The sequence below is a fragment of the Pelophylax lessonae genome (genome assembly GCF_965119305.1).
Source record: "Pelophylax lessonae genome assembly, chromosome: 2".
Lineage (NCBI taxonomy): Eukaryota > Metazoa > Chordata > Amphibia > Anura > Ranidae > Pelophylax > Pelophylax lessonae.
Window position 1 is genome coordinate 512192776 of NC_138769.1, and position 22138 is coordinate 512214913.

At 45.2% G+C, this 22138-nt stretch overlaps 1 protein-coding gene across 1 annotated transcript in view; it reads right to left on the minus strand.

The window, feature by feature from the left end:
- Window positions 1-17669: 17669 nt before the first annotated feature.
- LMO7 (LIM domain 7) overlaps window positions 17670-22138 on the minus strand; it is a 287243-nt gene continuing 282774 nt past the window's right edge. Inside the window, exon 33 of the mRNA XM_082248131.1 lies at window positions 17670-18108. Within this exon, the coding sequence (XP_082104257.1) occupies window positions 18086-18108 (23 nt within the window). The 3' untranslated portion in view covers window positions 17670-18085. The remainder of the gene's footprint in view (window positions 18109-22138) is intronic.

A 22138-nucleotide genomic window follows, 5' to 3' on the forward strand; every position in this document is an offset into this window, starting at 1 on the left:
TTTTTACCTGATAAGCCATAATGGAACCCCGGAATTGCAGCAGTTAAGTTATTTTCTTGGTATTCCACCTTATATGGCATTGCTCTATGCGCACACCATAATTTTCTACTTAGTCTGGTTGAAAAAAAGACACAAGTCCATCTAGCTCAACCAACAAAAAGGAAAAAAAACTTCACTTAATCCAGTAGCTTAACCATATCATCAGTATGCCTATCCATTCTTCTTTGCATCTCCTCTAAAAAGTTAAGCAACTCTCCCAAATCTGTATGTATGGTTGCAATATCAGCTTTCAAGATTGCTCCAACTTATTAAACATTGTGGTCATCTCCTCCTCGGTTGGCATCAGCTGTGGAAATTAAGTGTCAGTAGCCAAGACACCTACCACTAAGTCCCTGTTATGCTCGAGTGTAAGTGCTACTGCTCGCCAGCCCCCCTCCCCCAAGATTCCCAGGTTTTTATAATGGTCACTGTGGAGCATGTGCCCCCATCCCTCTGCTACCTGCTGCATTGTGTTCAGGGGTAACTTTCTGAGAGGTATCCGCAGCCAAACCATCTGTTGAAGCATCCTGTGATAGATATCCATTCATTGTACCCAAGTTTGGTGTTTTTGCCCCTCCAGCTTTGGCTGGTTTATGCCTTATGACAGAGAAGACAGCAGGTGACCTAGGTATAAATGTATTCACCACATACAAGGGACCAAGTGCAAAGTGAAAATACCTTTTTACACAGACCAGTGATTCTCAACCTTTTTCCAGTCAGGGAACCCTTGAAAAGTATTTTCAGTCTTGAGGCACCCCTGTCCAAGGCTTGGTTCAAGTTACTGTATGTCATGGCACACACGCAAAATCTCGCTCATTCCCAACACACAGACGAATGCTCTGCCCTTTAGGAGGTGCAGTTAATTCTTAATAGTAGCCCACACATTGGAAAAAAATTGATTTTTGTAAGATCTTACCGTAAAATCCTTTTCTCTTAAGCTCATTGACAGACGTAGTCTTCTTGATTCTCAAGAGCTGGGTTATGTTGTCTCCGCAGGAGTAGGACTAGGCAGAAAGACAAAATGTTCTGGCTCCACCTTAGGGGCAGTCCCTGAGGGTATATCCTCCCTCTCTCTGCTACAGGGAATCAGTTCTGTTTAAAGCAGTACAGAGAATTTAACCCAACCCAACTCAATGATAGAGGGGCGGGTACTACGTCTGTCAATGAGCTTAAGAGAAAAGGATTTTACGGTAAGATCTTACAAAAATCCATTTTTCTCTATCGCTCATTGACAGACGTAGTCTTCTTGATTCTCAAGAGCTGGGACATCCAGAAGCAGTGCCACAAATGAGGGGTGGGATTGACAAAATCAAATCCAATCTAGAAGGCCCAACCGGTGCCAAACTAGAAGTTTTAAAGGCTCATTATAAACAAAGAATGAGACTAAAGAAAAAATTTTCCAACGGAAAAAAAAAAACCCTCGAGGTAGACCACTGGTCTCCTCAAATTGCGGCCTGCAAAACCTTGCGGCCAAACGAGGCATCAGACGATGCCATTACATCAACTTTATAATGTTTAGAAAAGGTATGCACCGACGACCAGGTGGCCGCCTTGCACACCTGGACCACTGACGCCTGATGGCGAAAGGCCCATGACGCACTAAGTGCCCGAGTGGAGTGCGCCTTAACAGGGAACGGGGGCTCCCGACCCTTAATAGAATAAGCCTGCACTACCGTCTGTCTGATCCATCTGGAAATGGTCGCGGCAGATGCAGGCAACCCCTTTTTGGGTCCATCTGGGATCACAAAAAGTGAATCCGTCTTGCGAAACGAGTCTGTCGTTTTCAAGTATACCCTGATCGCCCGGACCACATCCAAGGAGTGTAAAGCAAACTCCCGAGGATGACTGGGCTTAGGACACAGGGAAGGTAATACAATTTCTTCATTTAGATGAAATTCTGAAACCACTTTTGGTAGGAAGGATGGATTCGGACGAAGAACCACCTTATCTCTATGAACCACCAGATATGGTGAACGACAAGATAATGCGGCCAGTTCTGACACCCTGCGTGCAGAAGTAATAGCCACCAAGAAGGCCACCTTCTGGGACAACGTGGGTAGAGGAATCTCCCTAATATCTTCAAAGGGAGGTTTCTGAAGAACCGACAACACTAAATTAAGATCCCAGGGGGGTAACGGCGCGTGCACTGGCGGAGCCAGATGTCGCACCCCCTGGATGAAATTCCGCACCAAGGAATGAGTAGCCAAAGGCTTCTGAAAGAAGATGGCTAATGCTGAGACCTGACCCTTGATAGTACTCAAGGCCAGTTTCTGCTCAACCCCTTGTTGCAGAAAAGCCAATATTCGACTAATCGAATAAGACCGAGGACGGAACCCCAAAGGTTCACACCATGCAATGTAGGACTTCCATGTGCGATGATAAATCTTTCTGGAAGTCGCTTTCCTTGCTTCAACTAGAGTAGGAATAACTGAAGCTGACAAACCTTTGTCCTTCAGCACCTGGGTCTCAATAGCCAGGCCGTTAAAGCCAGCGATCGTAAAGCAGGATGGAAGATCGGTCCCTGAGACAGTAGATCCTCCCTGAGAGGAAGTCTCCACGGGACGTCCGCCACCAGTCTGACCATGTCGGCGTACCAAGCTCGACGAGGCCAGTCCGGAGCTACCAGGATTACTGGAATTCCTTCCTCCTCTATCCTGCGAAGAAGTCTTGGCAGTAACGCGAGAGGAGGGAAGGCATATATTAGCTGGTATTGCCCCCACGGGGCGATCAGTGCGTCTGCGGTTTCTGCTAGGCACAACTGGATGGAGGGACCATTCCCCCTGATCCAGGGTCTGACGGCTGAGATAATCTGCCTGCCAATTCTCCACCCCCGGAATGAACACCGCAGAGATTGCTGGAACAAATCGTTCCGCCCAGCGAAGAATGCAAGCCACTTCTTTGGCCGCTCGGACACTCTTGGTGCCCCCCTGGTGATTGACATAAGCCACGGCCGTGGTGTTGTCCGACTGGATCCGAACCGGGCTGCCCTGGAGCTGCTCGGTCCAGTGAATCAGACAAAGTCTGATCGCTCTCAGTTCCAACACATTTATCGGTAACCTGGATACTTCCGGGGACCAAAGTCCCTGGACAGATAACTGACCGAGAATTCCTCCCCATCCGGATAGACTGGCATCCGTGGTCACTATCGTCCAATATATTGGCAGAAATGACTTTCCCTGGCTGAGCATCGGAGACCGAAGCCACCAGACCAGAGACTCTCTGGTCTGTTTGCTCAATCGTATCTGATTGTCCAGGGATTCCGGATTCCGATTCCATCTGAGAAGAATCTCTTGCTGAAGAATTCGGGTATGGGACTGGGCAAATGGGACTGCTTCGAATGAAGCCACCATCAACCCCAGAACCCTCATGCAAGTCCGAAGGGAAGACCAGTTGTTGGACAGTAACAACTGGACTGCTGATTGAATCTTTCGGAGTTTCCCTACCGGAAGAAAAACTCTTGTCCTGACTGTGTCTAGGATTAGACCCAGATATTCGAGCCTCTGGGTGGGAACCAGAAATGACTTTTGCTGGTTCACCAGCCACCCGAATTCCTGTAAAGAAATCATAGTAATTTCTATGTTTTGTAGCAAGGTCTGAGGAGACTCTGCATGAAGCAGAAGATCGTCTAGGTAACCAAGAATCGATAAAGAAAAAGGGAATGACCCCCTGGAAGGGTGGGACTTTAAAGGTAACTAATGAGGATCTTTCGAAAAAGATAGAATTAATTAAAATATTTAAGAATTTATTGAAAAAAATGTGAATGAAAGAGATCAATCAAACAGTAATAATACATTCAATGTATAATACAATACAGTTGCAGATGCATGACAGAGTCCAACGCGTTTCGAAATTTGTATAGTACCAAAATCTTCCTCAGGGAATCTGTATGTTTTCCTGGAAAGCATAATCATATGCCAAAAGTGAAACCAAGAGAACAAAAGCAAAAATACAAAAACATACATTAGTGTGTTACATCAATCATATCAAGGTTTTGCATATGCGACAACATGTTGTTCCATCTCAAGAGGTAATATATCAAGGGGGAAGGAGAGAGGGGGGAAGGGGGAGGGGGGGGAAGGAAGAGGGAGTGGGGGAGGGGGAAAGGGAGAAGAGAGGATGGTAGGGGAGGGGGGGTTGTACACATACCGGAAAATGTCCGGAGCCGCTCATATTGTCCACGGGGAGATATGTATGGGTCCCGCAGGGTGGGAGCTAGAATCAGGTATTTATATTATTTTCTATAACCTGTAAATAATAATGCAGTGTCAGAAAAGTTCACTCCAAGGATGAATTCCCTTAAGTATATAGTTACGGATCACTTCACCTGTTGTAATGATCCAAAGGGGGAATAGGTGTGTAAAAAATACGGAAGAAAGGGATCATTCAAGTGACGGAGAGGATTCCAGTCACCTTTGGTTATCCCAAACTAAAGGTGCCTATTAGGACTTAATAGATGGTGACCCCTAAAAACGAGAAGAAGGGGGGGGGGGGAAGACATAAAACGAGGAAGTACTGGAGAGCAAGGAGCTCAAAATATAGATTATCCACAGTTGGAATTATTTTGTTATTTGGGGTATCTTACCTCCGTGTAGATAAAGAGTAAATAACAGCCAAATCCAATGCCACTTCAGCAGATGAAGTATCTACTTGGGGGTGTGCTTTTTGTCCCAGAGTGGTTGAATATAGATATTGGTATTATGCTTGTGTCTAAAATATAAAAAGTTTTATATTGCATCTATCTGGTTACCTATCCAGGATATTGTATATGGCAGGAGTGTCCCCAATAAAAGTATAAATATAAATACCGTAGGATGAAAAGAGGTGGCAGACACCCAATGACAATGTCTTCCAAGCGGGGACGGATGAAAACCCCCACGGCTGATTATACAGCTAGTGGGGTTCGCCCATAGAAATCGATATACCTCTTTGGCGCAGAAGTGCCAACATTGGGGCCAACACCTTTGTGAAGACCCGCGGAGCCGTGGCGAGACCAAAAGGTAACGCCACAAACTGATAGTGGTTCTCCTCTACGGAAAAGCGTAGAAACCGCTGATGTCCTGCGAAAATGGGAATGTGAAGATAGGCGTCCTTGATGTCTATGGACGCTAGGACATCCCCTGGATGCAGGAAGGCTGCTACCGTGCGAATGGACTCCATTCTGAATCTTCTTATGTTGACGAAAGAATTGAGTGCTCTTAAGTCCAGAATTGGACGTACTTTGCCCTCTTTCCTGGGTATTGTAAACAGGTTTGAATAAAACCCTTGAAACCGTTCTGTCCAAGGAACGTGGACTACCACTCCTTGTTGTAGTAGATCTGTGACTGCTCTCCGCAGATCTTCTAAACGATCTGAGGATAGTCGGATATTGGAAGGGAAGAATCGCGCCGGTGGGAGAGATCGAAACTCGATCTTGTACCCTGACCTTATGACTTCGCAAACCCATTTGTCCGGGATTCTGGAAAGCCATGGATCCGGGAACCGGCGAAGACGTCCCCCCACCCCAGTTATGGGTGGGGGCGCACCTTCAGGCTTTGGATGGTTTATCTTCAGGTCTGGAGGGGGCGGGCTTTTGCTTGCCCGACCAACGACCCCTGACGCCTCCTGCAGGAGCTTTGGAGGACTTAGTTTTTTCACCCGCTGGACGAAAAAACCTCTTGTGAGCAGAACAAAAATGGATTTTTGTAAGATCTTACCGTAAAATCCTTTTCTCTTAAGCTCATTGACAGACGTAGTCTTCTTGATTCTCAAGAGCTGGGTTATGTTGTCTCCGCAGGAGTAGGACTAGGCAGAAAGACAAAACGTTCTGGCTCCACCCTAGGGGCAGTCCCTGAGGGTATATCCTCCCTCTCTCTGCTACAGGGAATCAGTTCTGTTTAAAGCAGTACAGAGAATTTAACCCAACCCAACTAAATGATAGAGGGGCGGGTACTACGTCTGTCAATGAGCTTAAGAGAAAAGGATTTTACGGTAAGATCTTACAAAAATCCATTTTTCTCTATCGCTCATTGACAGACGTAGTCTTCTTGATTCTCAAGAGCTGGGACATCCAGAAGCAGTGCCACAAAATGAGGGGTGGGATTGACAGAATCAAAATCCAATCTAGAAGGCCCAACCGGAGCCAACCAGAAGTATCAAAGGACTCATCGAGTAAACAGATGAGACCTACCCCACAAATCCTCGAGGTAGACCAACAGTCTCCTCAAACAGTGGCCTGCAGGAACCTTGCAGCCAGAAGAGGCATCTGACGATGCCATCACATAAACCTTATACAATATTGTAAAGGTATGAACCGACTACTAAACAGTCGCCTTGAAAACCTGAACTACTGACGCCTGATGGCGGAAGGTCCAGGAAACTCTAAGCGCCCGAGTAGAATGCGCCTTAACAGGGAACGGGGGATCCCGACCCTTAGATAAAATAAGCCTATACCACCGTCTGTCTGATCCATCTAAAGATGGTCGCAGCAGAACAGGCAACCCCTTCTTAGGGCCATCCGTGATCACAAACAGTGAATCCGTCTTACAAATTGAATCCGTAGTATTCAAGTATATCCTGATCGCCCGAACTACATCCAAGGAACGCCATGCAAATTCTCGAGGATGATTGGGCTAAGGACATAGGAAGGACAATACACTGTCCTTAATCAATGAAACTTTGAAACCACCTTAGAAGGAAGGATGGATTCGGATGAAGAACAACCTTATCCCTATGAACCACCAGATCTGGGGAACAACAGGATAATGCAGCCAGTTCTGACACCCTGCGTGCAGAAGTGATAGCCACCAAGAAGACCACCTTCTGGGATAAAGTAAGCAAGGGAATCTCCCTGATATTTTCAAAGGGAGGTGTCTGAAGAACCGACAGCACCAAATTAAGATCCCAGGATGGTAACGGCGCGTGCACTGGCAGAGCCAGGTGTCGCACCCCCTGGATGAAATTCCGCACCAAGGAATGAGTAGACAAAAGCTTCTGAAAGAAGATAGCAAATGCTGAAACCAGACCCTTGATAACACTCAAGGCCAGCTTCTGCTCAACTCCCTGTTGCAGAAAGCCAATATTCGGACTACCGAATAAAGATGTAGATGGAAACCAAGGGATTCACATCACACAATATAAGACTTCCATGTACGATGATAATCTTTCTGGAAGTCGCTTTCCTTGTTTTAACTAGAGTAGGAATAACTGAAGCTGACAATCCCTTGTCCTTCAGCACCTGGGTCTCAATAACCAGGCCGTTAAAAACCAGCGATCGTAAAGCAGGATGGAAGATCGGTCCCTGAGACAGTAGATCCTCCCTGAGAGGAAGTCTCCAAGGGACGTCCGCCATCAGTCTGACCAAGTCGGCGTAACAAGCACGACGAGGCCAATCCGGAGCTGCCAGGATTACTGGAATTCCTTCCTCCTCTATCCTGCAAAGAAGTCTTGGCAGTAACTCAAGAGGAGGGAAGGCATACATTAGCTGGTATTGCCCCCACGGGGCGATCAGTGCGTCTGCGGTTTCTGCTAGAGGATCGCGGGAGCGAGCCACGAATCTCTGAACTTTCCTGTTGAATCCACAACTAGGTGGACTGCTGATTGAATCTTTCGGAGTTTCCCTACCGGAAGAAAAACTCTTGTCCTGACTGTGTCTAGAATTAGACCCATATATTCGAGCCTCTGGGTGGGAACCAGAAATGACTTTTGCTGGTTCACCAGCCACCCGAATTCCTGTAAAGAAATCATAGTAATTTCTACGTCTTGTAGCAAGGTCTGAGGAGACTCTGCATGAAGCAGAAGATCGTCTAGGTAACCTAGAATCGATATGCCTCTTTGGCGCAGAAGTGCCAACATTGGGGCCAACACCTTCGTGAAGACCCGCTGAGCCGTGGCGAGACCGAAAGGTAACGCCACAAACTGATAGTGGTTCTCTTCTACGGAAAAACGTAGAAACCGCTGATGTCCTGCGAAAATGGGAATGTGAAGATATGCGTCCTAGATGTCTATGGACGCTAGGACATCCCCTGGATGCAGAAAGGCTGCTACTGTGCGAATGGACTCCATTCTGAATCTTCTTATGAAGACAAAAGAATTGAGTGCCCTTAAGTCCAGAATTGGACGCACTTTGCCCTCTTTCCTGGGTATTGTAAATAGGTTTGAATAAAACCCTTGAAACCGTTCTGTCCAAGGAACGTGGACTACCACTCCTTGTTGTAGTAAATCTGTGACTGCTCTCCGCAGATCTTCTAAACGATCTGAGGATAGTCGGATATTGGAAGGGAAGAATCGCGCCGGTGGGAGAGATCGAAACTCGATCTTGTACCCTGACCTTATGACTTCGCAAACCCATTTGTCCGGGATTCTGGAAAGCCATGGATCCGGGACCCGGCGAAGACGTCCCCCCACCCCAGTTATGGGTGGGGGCGCACCTTCAGGCTTTGGACGGTTTATCTTCAGGTCTGGAGGGGGCGGGCTTTTGCTTGCCCGACCAACGACCCCTGACGCCTCCTGCAGGAGCTTTGGAGGACTTAGTTTTTTCACCTGCGGGACGAAAAAACCTCTTGTGAGCAGAAAAAGAAGGCCCTCGTCTTTGACGAGTTCCTCTACCTTTAAAATTTTGCGGTAAAAAGGTGCTCTTTCCACCCGTGAGATCTTTAATGATCTCATCTAAGTTGGCTCCAAATAGACGCTCTCCTAAAAAGGGGATATTAGCCAATGCTTTTTTGGAACCTTGGTCGGCTAACCAACCTTTTAGCCACAGTGTACGCCTGAGAACCACTGCTGAGACTGATGCTCGCGCCAATAATGGAGTGGCGTCTAACGCCGCATCACACACAAACTGTAACCCCTGTATCATTTGTTCCAACAAATCTGATACCGCCTGAGGGACCTCTTCTAAGTCCCGGCGTAACCACTTGGTCCATTCAGTTACAGCCTGCGAAACCAGACCAATAGCTATTATAGGTCTGAAAGCTGATCCAATCAAGGAAAACATGGTGCGAGACATAGCTTCTATCTTGCGATCCACTGGATCTTTAAAAGACGGAGCGTCTTCTAAAGGAATAACCGTGGCTTTATTCAATCTAGCAATTGGTGAATCCACCACAGGTGGTTCTGTCCATTTCTTAATGAGGGTTTCCTCAAACGGATAACGCCTGTTAATGCGTTTAGAAATAGTAGAAATGCGTTTTGGCAGACTCCATTCTTCTTTGATTGGATTGCCAAAACATTTGGGCAATGGAAAAACCTTCGCCACTAGATGCGTTTTTAGACCCAAAAGGGATCTCAGTTACAGCTATTTCTGACGGAATACCCTGTAATCTTAAGGTCTCTTGAACAGATACCATGAGTGCGTTTACCAACGCTTCCTCTCTGGCTATGGCTGATGCCGAAACATCCTCCTCACTGTCTGAAAAGACAGTACACGAGACACCAATACCAGATGAAGTACCTGCAACTGCAGAAATAGGCTCAGAGTCTGAATCCGAGGTTTCAGATAATAAGGGGTTAGACGGGGGTCGCTTACTTGCGCCCTGTCCCTGACAAGCCACTTCCACCCGGGACACAAGCTTCCATAATAGCGGACAATGATTTAATCGTCAGTGGGGTGCTGGAGGATCCCGCAGACCCCTTGAGGGGATCCGGAGGAGATACATGAGTGGCAGGGTCCATGATAATTCAGGACACCTTTGCCAGAAAACACAAAAAAACTTTTTTTTTTTTTTTTTTTAAATAAAAAATACCTTTTTTTTTTTTTTTTTTTTTAATTTTTTTTTTTTTTTTTTATGTGTCTCCCCCTAGCGCAATAGCGCCCCTCAGAGTACCTGCTTCTCGATCCCACAGAGAGAGAGAGGGACCCCCAAGGCTCACCAACCGATGCAGTGAAGTTTCCAACCAACTGCAGTCAGCGTCTGTCTTTACAGACTGGAAGGAGCTGTTTGCTTTTTCCCGGGTAGAAGGCGTGGCTCCGCCCCCTGTGTACGCCTTCCGGCGTTCCCAGCTCTCCACGAGGTAGCTGGGCTCACAAAACATGGCCGCCCCCATAGAAGAGACATAAGACTCCAAAAACATGGCGGCCGGCGTGACCTGAGGACATACATGCATTCGGTCTATGGCAAAATGGCGGCGGACCGCCAAAATCGTTTTCCCAGCACATCCACCTGCATCTCTGCTAAGAGGCGATATATGGATCTACAGAAGATACACTACACATAAGGTAGGATTATACCTCCTATGTCTGCTGTAATGTTACAGTCTGCTGGGTAGAGTGTTAGCTCTTAAACCAAGTCTACTTCCCACAAACACATGCTGTATTACAAGGGGGACTTGTAAGTATCAGATATATACTGACCATATATGGAGGGGCCCATAATATATACTGCCTCATAACGAGGGAAAAAAAAAAGGAACGTTTACTCCCCATACCGAACCGACAGGCACCCTCTCTTCACAATACCCTCTCCACCGGGGTGGGGGTTTGTGGACGCCTCGACTCTCTGGTACCTGGCGTCCAAGCGAGACTTTTAACTCGCAAAGTCAGTCCCTTCACTGGGACTCCGTCGCGGCCCACCCAGCGCGGAGCTCTGGTCTGCACGCGCTCATAGGCAGAAACCGGGGTGACCACTGGATCTCAACATCCAGCCCGTCGCCCGGCCCCGCATACTTACTTGAATATGTCGCGGCCGACCAAGCGCAATGCCATGGTCTGCGCGCGCTCGTAGGCCGGCTGGGGTGACCACAAGTGTCGCCCAGTCCGGCATTTTTGCTTGAAGATCTCACAGGAAAAAAACACTGGAGAAAACTACCTAAAAAATGTCTTTTTCTTAAAGAAAAAAAGTCTTGCCAGGACCAAAAGATCCCAGCAAGGAACTTAGGTCCTTACTCCTGACTAGACAGAAAAAAACTGATTCCCTGTAGCAGAGAGAGGGAGGATATACCCTCAGGGACTGCCCCTAGGGTGGAGCCAGAACGTTTTGTCTTTCTGCCTAGTCCTACTCCTGCGGAGACAACATAACCCAGCTCTTGAGAATCAAGAAGACTACGTCTGTCAATGAGCGATAGAGAAAGAAGGCCCTCGTCTTTGACGAGTTCCTCTACCTTTAAAATTTTGCGGTAAAAAGGTGCTCTTTCCACCGGTGAGATCCTTAATGATCTCATCTAAGTTGGCTCCAAATAGACGCTCTCCTGAAAAGGGGATATTAGCCAATGCTTTTTTGGAACCTTGGTCGGCTAACCAACCTTTTAGCCACAGTGTACGCCTGAGAACCACTGCTGAGACTGATGCTCGCGCCATTAATGGAGTGGCGTCTAACGCCGCATCACACACAAACTGTAACCCCTGTATCATTTGTTCCAACAAATCTGATACCGCCTGAGGGACCTCTTCTAAGTCCCGGCGTAACCACTTGGTCCATTCAGTTACAGCCTGCGAAACCAGACCAATAGCTATTATAGGTCTGAAAGCTGATCCAATCAAGGAAAACATGGTGCGAGACATAGCTTCTATCTTGCGATCCACTGGATCTTTAAAAGACGGAGCGTCTTCTAAAGGAATAACCGTGGCTTTATTCAATCTAGCAATTGGTGAATCCACCACAGGTGGTTCTGTCCATTTCTTAATGAGGGTTTCCTCAAACGGATAACGCCTGTTAATGCGTTTAGAAATAGTAGAAATGCGTTTTGGCAGACGCCATTCTTCTTTGATTGGATTGCCAAAACATTTGGGCAATGGAAAAACCTTCGCCACTAGATGCGTTTTTAGACCCAAAAGGGATCTCAGTTACAGCTATTTCTGACGGAATACCCTGTAATCTTAAGGTCTCTTGAACAGATACCATGAGTGCGTTTACCAACGCTTCCTCTCTGGCTATGGCTGATGCCGAAACATCCTCCTCACTGTCTGAAAAGACAGTACACGAGACACCAATACCAGATGAAGTACCTGCAACTGCAGAAATAGGCTCAGAGTCTGAATCCGAGGTTTCAGATAATAAGGGGTTAGACGGGGGTCGCTTACTTGCGCCCTGTCCCTGACAAGCCACTTCCACCCGGGACACAAGCTTCCATAATAGCGGACAATGATTTAATCGTCAGTGGGGTGCTGGAGGATCCCGCAGACCCCTTGAGGGGATCCGGAGGAGATACATGAGTGGCAGGGTCCATGATAATTCAGGACACCTTTGCCAGAAAACACAAAAAAACTTTTTTTTTTTTTTTTTTAAATAAAAAATACCTTTTTTTTTTTTTTTTTTTTTAATTTTTTTTTTTTTTTTTTTTATGTGTCTCCCCCTAGCGCAATAGCGCCCCTCAGAGTACCTGCTTCTCGATCCCACAGAGAGAGAGAGGGACCCCCAAGGCTCACCAACCGATGCAGTGAAGTTTCCAACCAACTGCAGTCAGCGTCTGTCTTTACAGACTGGAAGGAGCTGTTTGCTTTTTCCCGGGTAGAAGGCGTGGCTCCGCCCCCTGTGTACGCCTTCCGGCGTTCCCAGCTCTCCACGAGGTAGCTGGGCTCACAAAACATGGCCGCCCCCATAGAAGAGACATAAGACTCCAAAAACATGGCGGCCGGCGTGACCTGAGGACATACATGCATTCGGTCTATGGCAAAATGGCGGCGGACCGCCAAAATCGTTTTCCCAGCACATCCACCTGCATCTCTGCTAAGAGGTGATATATGGATCTACAGAGATACACTACACATAAGGTAGGATTATACCTCCTATGTCTGCTGTAATGTTACAGTCTGCTGGGTAGAGTGTTAGCTCTTAAACCAAGTCTACTTCCCACAAACACATGCTGTATTACAAGGGGGACTTGTAAGTATCAGATATATACTGACCATATATGGAGGGGCCCATAATACATACTGCCTCATAATGAGGAAAAAAGGGAACGTTTACTCACCATACCGAACCGACAGGCACCCTCTCTTCACAATACCCTCTCCACCGGGGTGGGGGTTTGTGGACGCCTCAACTCTCTGGTACCTGGCGTCCAAGCGAGACTTTTAACTCGCAAAGTTAGTCCCTTCACTGGGACTCCGTCGCGGCCGACCCAGCGCGGAGCTCTGGTCTGCACGCGCTCGTAGGCAGAAACCGGGGTGACCACTGGATCTCAACATCCAGCCCGTCGCCCGGCCCCGCATACTTACTTGAATATGTCGCGGCCGACCAAGCGCAATGCCATGGTCTGCGCGCGCTCGTAGGCCGGCTGGGGTGACCACAAGTGTCGCCCAGTCCGGCATTTTTGCTTGAAGATCTCACAGGAAAAAAACACTGGAGAAAACTACCTAAAAAATGTCTTTTTCTTAAAGAAAAAAAGTCTTGCCAGGACCAAAAGATCCCAGCAAGGAACTTAGGTCCTTACTCCTGACTAGACAGAAAAAAACTGATTCCCTGTAGCAGAGAGAGGGAGGATATACCCTCAGGGACTGCCCCTAAGGTGGAGCCAGAACGTTTTGTCTTTCTGCCTAGTCCTACTCCTGCGGAGACAACATAACCCAGCTCTTGAGAATCAAGAAGACTACGTCTGTCAATGAGCGATAGAGAAAGTGGGGTGCTTTTGGTGCGGCAAAATAAAAAAAAAATAAAAAAAAAAGGATCAGGGACTACTTTCCCTGCATTTTTGAGGGAAGCCCATTATAATAAATAAAAAGCATGCAGCCACACGGATGTGAACCAAGGGCTTGTTCACAGGTCAGGTTGAAGCGGTGGTAAAACCAGATTGTTGAGCTGTTTTTACCACCCCCAACTTCTCCCCCTTTAGCTGCAGAGGCAGCAGCTGGGGGTGTACACATTCTGTGGCTGCAGTTGGAGGTATACCCAGGGTGAATGGGGTTGCACTTCAACTATCCTGCAACTGTGATCATTGCACGGTTGCAGTGTAATGCTGCATTTAGGGGCTTAAAACAGGTGGTAGGGAGGAAACATTGCCTTACCGCCTGTCAAATGCCACTAAAAAGTGATCTGAGCATGGATTCCTTTTCAGAGCCTTGCTGCTATCACAAACAAGCCCTACAAAAGAAGTTCTGATGGTACAGGAATAGGGGGGGGGGTCAGGATTAAAAGTAAGGTAACATACATACACAAACACGTGTATATATATATATATATATGTATATATATATATATATATATATACACACACAGACACATGTACACAAATACAGAAACGTGTAAACACACGCACATGTACACACATGTACGTACACACTCACACAGACATGTCTAAAGCCCCTAAAGGTTCTAGCACAGTACCTTTCCTCATTCAGCCGGGTACTGCACTGTGGGGGGAAGCAGAGAGCACAGCACACCCCCCTCCCTTTTCTTTCACTTTGCTGAGGCTAACGGAGCTCCCTCACAGTGCCGATGTACAGTTCGGCAGAGGATTGGGCTCATCCGACAGCGCTTCTCTCCCATGATCCTGTGGCACATCTGTTGGGGACACTATAGACAAAATTGCTCTGTGTAGAGCTAGATTCCAACTAAGAGGCTGTGTGAATTAGATGGATAGACTTCAGGTAAATGGCTTTATACAGAACTAAATGCTGGCTGAGAGGCTGTGTGCATTGACTATTAAGGCCAGCCAGAGATGGATCTAAATTCAGCTGGGACAGGCCAAATTTCAATTTATCTACAAAGGCTGCTTTTACAAAGGTCGCCTTCTGTACAACAAGCCTTTTGAAACATTTTTTCTCCATCAGTGCTGAGTGTATCCTGTTGGGGAGAACCCTCCCTGCTGTCAGAATACAACAGCTTTGTAGAGGGGATTGGGGAATCCATGGTCATTTGTTCAACCTGCCGATTGAATAAATAAAAATGAATCATGTGTGGCCTACTATGGCTGCAGGCTGAATTACTCTATACATAACTAAATGCCGGCTCATAGACTATGTGCAGAAACTGGGGAAACTGCAGGCTGAATTGCTTTACACAGAGTTAAGATGCTGGCCATAGAGTAGTGTTGCAGGGTCTGGGGAGGTTGCAGGCTGAGTTGCTATCTACAGAGCTGAATGTTGGCTTCTAGACTGTATCTAGTGGCTGAGGAGCTGCAGACTGGATTCCTCTATTCCGAATTAGGTCCTGGCTAATATACTGTATGCAGTGGCTGAGAAAGAGCAGACTGGATTTCTCCCTACATAGATGCATTCCGGATGATAGGCTGTGTGCAGTAGCTGGAGAAATTGCAGGCTGTATTACTCTATGCAGAGCTAACTCTTGGCTGATAAGCTGTATGCAGTGATGAGAGGACTGCAGGCTGGATTGGTCTTGTACAAAGTGAAATGCTGGGAGATGGGTAGAGCAGCTATATACAGAATAGGAGAGTTTTATATGCTCAAGCTAGGTTCTGCACATCCATAGGAACGAGCAGTGGCTGAGGAGAATGCTGGCCTGCCATGAAAGTGAATAGCCATACTCTTGTAAACACAATGCTTCCAAGCAATGGTGTATACTATTGCAAGCGCACACAACATATTTCCCCATAGTTTCTCGTTCAGGAAATGTATTGCATGTGCATGCACGGGTAAGAGCTAATGGAAGCAACAGCAATTATAAGATTATGACCAAATACGGACATTCACTTGTACAGTAGGTTGTATGTGGCACATGCAGCTCTCCTTACGCGAAAGCACTGGGAAATTTACACTAGGCATATAAAATGCCTGAAAATGTTTATATATAAATCCTAAAAAATTACATTTAAAAATAATAGTTTTAATACATCCAAGTGACCACTATTTTTTTTTTCAACTTCTAAATTGGTTTTTAAAATGTGCTTTCAATGTAATGCCAAATGAAATGAAAATCATGGGCTTGTAAAACATAAAAACACATGGTATTATATAATCTATTTAGTTTGTAAAAAAATCTAATTTAGTGCTACCCACTATTATGTTTCCGAAGGAACAAACCGCTAATTGTCACCTAAACAGATTGCAGTCTATGACAAAATTAATGATAGCAAATAATGCCCAAAACAAACAATGGCCCTCAGGTACATCCGTAAAAACTAATCACATAAGTCTATCATCAGCCGTTAAGAATATACTGTACTGCATCCCTTAGCTAAATAACATGCCCTACATTTGTGAAGTATCCTTCAAGCTACCAATTTGAGGCCATTGCTAAAAGGTGGCGTGAAACAACACAACCTAAAATTTTGTAAAAATGTAATTGCCTGAATTATATAGAGTTTCAATATCTCTGTTTACTCTAAAATGCAACCACTGCACTGCAGCAATAAAACCGAATACGTGATACAGTGAAAGAAGTTGGAAATAAGAGAGCAGAGTGAAGTGGGGAAAATGTGGGATTCATCTAAAATAAAAGCCCAAGATGTCTTTGTTGAAAGTTGGAGCAAAAGCCAGTAGACGTGTAGACAAAAACTAGGGAAAAATACCCAAAATGTCGATTACCCAATAACCTGTGCATTCAAAACATCTTGTGTGTTTATAAGAGGATACAATTTAGTGTGTACTAGAGACCCAAGTAATGATCCAAAAAGACATGCATTGCCAGGAACCATAATGTAAAGCTACAGGGAAACCCTGCCCACATCACTGGTCCCTTCCATGGTCCACATTTTGCCTATTACAATAGCCATACCCCGAAGGGGTCCTCAGGGTCTGTGTGCCATAGGAATGAACAATGGCCTTAGCCCTGTAAAGCATCCCGGGCTAAATACACGCACATCAAGTGCCAAGGTGAGCGCCTATGGAAGGATCCAGTGCCCAAAGCAAACATTACAGGATGGCCTAGCTGCAGCAGGTCCCAGGTACAATTTCCAAGGCATACGCTAAGGGCAACCAACCCAGAAACTGCTACTGAGCCATAAGGCTCACTAGGCACACTGAAGTGCTGTTCCCAACAAAGCTTTTACCAATGTCCTTTCACTTGAAGATAAAATCATATAACCCATGGTACAACAAGCAGCATTGTCAACAAATTAAAGCATAACTACAGCAAGAATTTTTTATGTAGCTACAGAAAGTTTTTTTTTTTTTTTGGGGGTGGGGGGATGGGGCGGGGTTATTTTTGGATTTTAGGTAAATTAATGAAAACTGACCATTTAAGCACCCCTGTCAGTGTTTAATGGTTTGTCCAAAGTCTCTAACTGCCATTTTTGCTGCAAAGTTTGGACTGTTATAGGAAGTTGAAAAATGAGGCCTGCTGACAGAATAAACTGAAAAATATACAAAAAAAAGCCTGAACTGAAATAATTGCAGCATATCTAAGAATTGTTAAACTGCATATATAAAATATTTAACTTTGATACACTTTAAACATTTTATGTTGCAAAATGGTACAAATTTTGATAAGATTTGAGAAGAACCTATATTGACATTATCCTCTACATAACACAAATAATTGTTTAATAAATAAAGCAAATAAACTGATATCTGATTCAAATGCAGCCACAATTTTATTTACAAAAGTAAATCAGAAAATATTTTTAGATACAGAAAAGCATGTTTAGAAAATAAACATTTTTAACAAATAATTTCAAAGGAAAAAAAAAATAAAAGGAACAAGTGTTAAGGCACAATTCCTGCATAGAAATTTGAATGTCAGTTAATTAGAATTTGCAGCATTTCTACACATAACCACAAAATAGTGATATACCTCAAGGTGCATACAATACATTAAAAATGCATTTCAGTATTATTTTGTTCTTGAAAATATATTGCCAAAAGGTGGCGACAGCCATCTACTTTTAATTTGATACTGCATGTTAAATAGCATTTTAATGAATACCCTCTTCAGACACTGGCAATGAAATAGATGAAAGAAGGGCACAAAAATGTTTGGAAATTACACATAAAAGCGTACTTTTTACAAAGAGATTTCAGAACACTGAAAATACAACACGCCCCTTAGCTTTGATTATCCTTTCATAAATATGTCAACAAAATCTAATTTAAGAATAAAAGGCAACTGCAATGTCATATCTTACAGATAGCATATATAAACCACGAAGCACACATCCAGCTTGTGCTTATACATTTACATCATCGTCTAATTGGTACTCCTCAGCTTCTTCTAGAAGTGGCTCTGCAGTAACGGGACCATCACATGGAGGTGGGCTGCCCAGCTATTGATAAAGAAAATGCACAATGTACTTAGTCCTCTACTTTAAATAGGTTTCATCAAGGTAGTTTAGCTACTCCAAATGCATTAACAAGTTCCATTTAAAGCAATAAAAAAATGATGCTATGCATGTTAGACATTCATTTTTTTTTTTTTTTTTATGCCTACTTAAAAACATACAAAAAAAAAAATCAGCAGAAAAATAATAGCCAAGAGGGGAAGCTGAAGGAGGAGTTAATTTGGGCTGGTTAAAGAGTATTAAGGGTAATAAGGAGTACTATAATATAAAAATACATTTTATTAAACATTTCTAAACTTGTAAGGTTTCTTGAAATAATCTCATAGGCAGATCAAAAGTCACATCTTTGATCTTCCTATGAATGAAATAGTAAATTCAGTGCAACACAACATTGCTACACTCTATTACTCAATGACACTTGCAAACTATCTGTATGTATAATTTTAGGTGTTAGACACATTAGGCTTAGCAGCTCCTGTGTGCGGAGGTTTACAATCCCTCTGACTTCTACATTGGTGTTAACCCATGCACGCATATGCAGGGTTTCTCCCCCAAATGCAAAAGATATGCATTCACAGAGAAGCACTGCACACGCAAATAAGCGCCAATTAGGAAGCCACTGGCGTCTACCCATGCATGGCTATGTACGGCCATTACTTTGCATTGGCAGCTCCCCATCTGCCAGAAAGCTGAGAATTTTATGCCTCAGTACACAGCAGCTACTGAGCTTCCAGGAACACATGAGAAGCTGCATTAGAGAGAATGATGGTGATGGGGGAGAGAAGCTAAATGTAGGAGATAAGCTCTCAAAAATGTTTATAGAACATATCTACTGTGTTTAAAATTCTCAAGTGGGTAAAAAAAGCCTGCAGAAAAAAACAAAAACCCAAGCAACAGCTGATTTAAGACCTATAGGGCAATCTATATGTAAAACCTTAACATCTTTTGTACAATTTCCTTCAGATTTACCAAAAAAAAAAACCTTTGCAATATGAGAGCAAACTTAAATAATCTATTTAATTTGTGTCAAATCAGAAAGGCTCTTGCGCTACAGTTTTTAAGGTAGACCCAAAAGAGATTGTTCAGACTGAATATCTATGTACTATTTTTTTTATTTATTTAACTTTTTATTCTCCAGGAGCATACAGCAGCCAAATGTGTGGCTATGCTTAGTGCTGCAATACAAGATTTCCTTTCTTATGGTACAGAAGGAAATAGGTGATTTTAATATACGGTTGTGTTAATTAAAAAAAAGTTCCAAATATCATTGCATAATGCACAAGTGACATTAACATAGCCATGATACACAATTTAAGAGTGTATATTCCTCATATTTAAACTAAGAATTGCAATAATGTGCTCCTCTTCTCCCAAATATAAAATTGTAGCGAGACACTTATTTTGAAGGGTCCATATTTTAATGTACCAGCAACAGGAATACTACATATCAAGATGCAAAAAAAAAAAGATTCAACCATTTATTAAAATAGCCAATGGGAACAGGTTCTATTCTGACATGTTTTGCTCTATGCACAGCACTTTCTCAAAGATTGGGAGCCTGATCTCACCTGGAGCAGCAAGTGAAATATTTACCAAAAGAATCCACATGTTACTAAAATTGCGGTCTACTTGTAATTCACAATTTAAAGCAAAAACCCAAGATCGACTTATTAAACTGTATTACAGGCTGTATTAAAAATAATTTAGGCTGCTGCTCATACTATGTACTGCTAAAAAGGATTTGTTAAAGGTCCTTGGATCAAGTCATTTTTAAACTGATTACACACCACAATGTTTAGCCTTACTGGTAAGCCAAACATCCTGAACCTCTGGGGCACGGACTGGCATTTCAGATTACATTGGACAAGCATACTGTAATTAAGTTAGTTTTAAACTGGATTTTTGACTTACCGTAAAATCCTTTTCTCTTAAGCTCATTGACAGACGCAGGACTGATATCTTGATATCCGTAGGGTTATACTGCCCCCTACAGGAGTAGGACACTAGGCAGGAAAAAAGTTCTGGCCACACCTATGGGCAGTCCCAGGGGGTATACCCTCTCTCTCCCTGCATAGGATGTCAGTTATGTAACAAAGCAGTGTCAGAGACTCATACCAACCCAACTCAAAATAGAGGGGCGGGTACTGCGTCTGTCAATGAGCTTAAGAGAAAAGGATTTTACGGCAAGTCAAAAATCCAGTTTTCTCTGTCACTCATTGACAGACGCAGGACTGATATCTTGATAACCGTAGGGACGTCCCGAAGCAGTGCCATAAATGAGGGGTGGGATAATAGGAATAAAATCCAATCCAGAAGGCCAAAACAGAGCCAACCAGAAAAACAGAGGACTCATTGAACTAAGCAGATGAGACCCACCTGAAAAAACAAAACCCCCGAGGTAGACCAAAGGTCCCCTCAAACAGCGGCCTGCAAAACCTTGCGGCCAAAAGAGGCATCTGCCGATGCCAGCACATCAACCTTATAAAATTTTGTAAAGGTATGAACCGACGACCAGGTAGCCGCCTTGCAAACCTGAAGCACCGACGCCTGATGGCGGAAGGCCCAGGAAGCACTAAGAGCCCGAGTAGAGTGCGCCTTAACAGGGAATGGAGGAACCCGACCCTTAATAGAATAAGCCTGCACCACCGTCTGTCTGATCCATCTGGAGATAGTCGCGACAGACGCAGGCAACCCCTTTCTAGGGCCATCCGTGATCACAAAACGTGAATCAGCCTTACGAATAGAGTCAGTAGTAGCCAAGTACACCCTGATTGCCCGAACCACATCCAAGGTGTGTAACGCAAACTCCCGAGGATGACTGGGCTTAGGACACAGGGAAGGTAACACAATATCCTCATTCAAGTGAAAGTCTGAAACCACCTTAGGAAGGATGGATTCGGACGAAGAACCACCTTATCCCTATGAACCACCAGATAGGGGGAACGACAGGACAACGCAGCCAGTTCCGACACCCTGCATGCAGAAGTGATAGCCACCAAAAAGGCCACCTTCTGGGATAAGGTAAGCAAGGGAATCTCCCTAATATTTTCAAAGGGAGGTTTCTGGAGAACCGACAACACCAAATTAAGATCCCAGGGCGGCAAGGGCGCGCGCACCGGAGGAACCAGGTGCCGCACCCCCTGGATGAAGTTCCGCACCAAAGAATGAGTAGCCAGTGGCCTCTGGAAGAAGATCGCCAATGGTGAAACCGGACCCTTGCTAGTGCTCAAGGCCAGCTTCTGCTCAACCCCCTGTTGCAGGAAGGCCAATATCCGAGCCACCGAGTAAGAATATGGAGGAACCCCGAGGGACTCACACGCGATATAAGACTTCCATGCGTCAACAGCCAAGCCATCAAAGCCAGCGATCGTAAAGCAGTATGGAAGATCGGTCCCTGAGACCGCAGATCCTCCCTGAGAGGAAGTCGCCAAGGAGCGTCCGCGACCAGCCTGACCAAGTCGGCGTACCAGGCCCGACGAGGCCAGTCCGGAGCCACAAGGATGACTGGAATTCCCTCCGCCTCTATCCTGCAAAGAAGTTTTGGCAGCAACTTGAGAGGAGGAAAGGCATACAGCAGCTGATACTGCCCCCACGGAGCAACCAGCGCGCCTGCGGCGTCCGCCCGAGGATCGCGGGAGCGGGCTGCAAACCTCTGCACCTTCCTGTAGAGCCGAGATGCCAACAGATCCACGTCCGGGGTGCCCCAATGAAGGCACAACTGGTGAAACACCTCTGGATGAAGAGACCATTCCCCTTGATCCAAGGTCTGACGGCTGAGAAAGTCCGTCTGCCAATTTTCCATGCCCGGAATGTGAACTGCGGAGAGAGCTGGAACAAACCGTTCCGCCCAATGAAGGATGCCGGCCACTTCTACAGCCGCCAGAATACTCTTGGTGCCCCCCTGGTGATGGACATAAGCCACGGTTGTGGCATTGTCCGACTGAATCCGAACCGGGTAGCCCCGAAGATGCTCGATCCAGTGAACCAGACAAAACCTGATCGCTCTCAGTTCCAA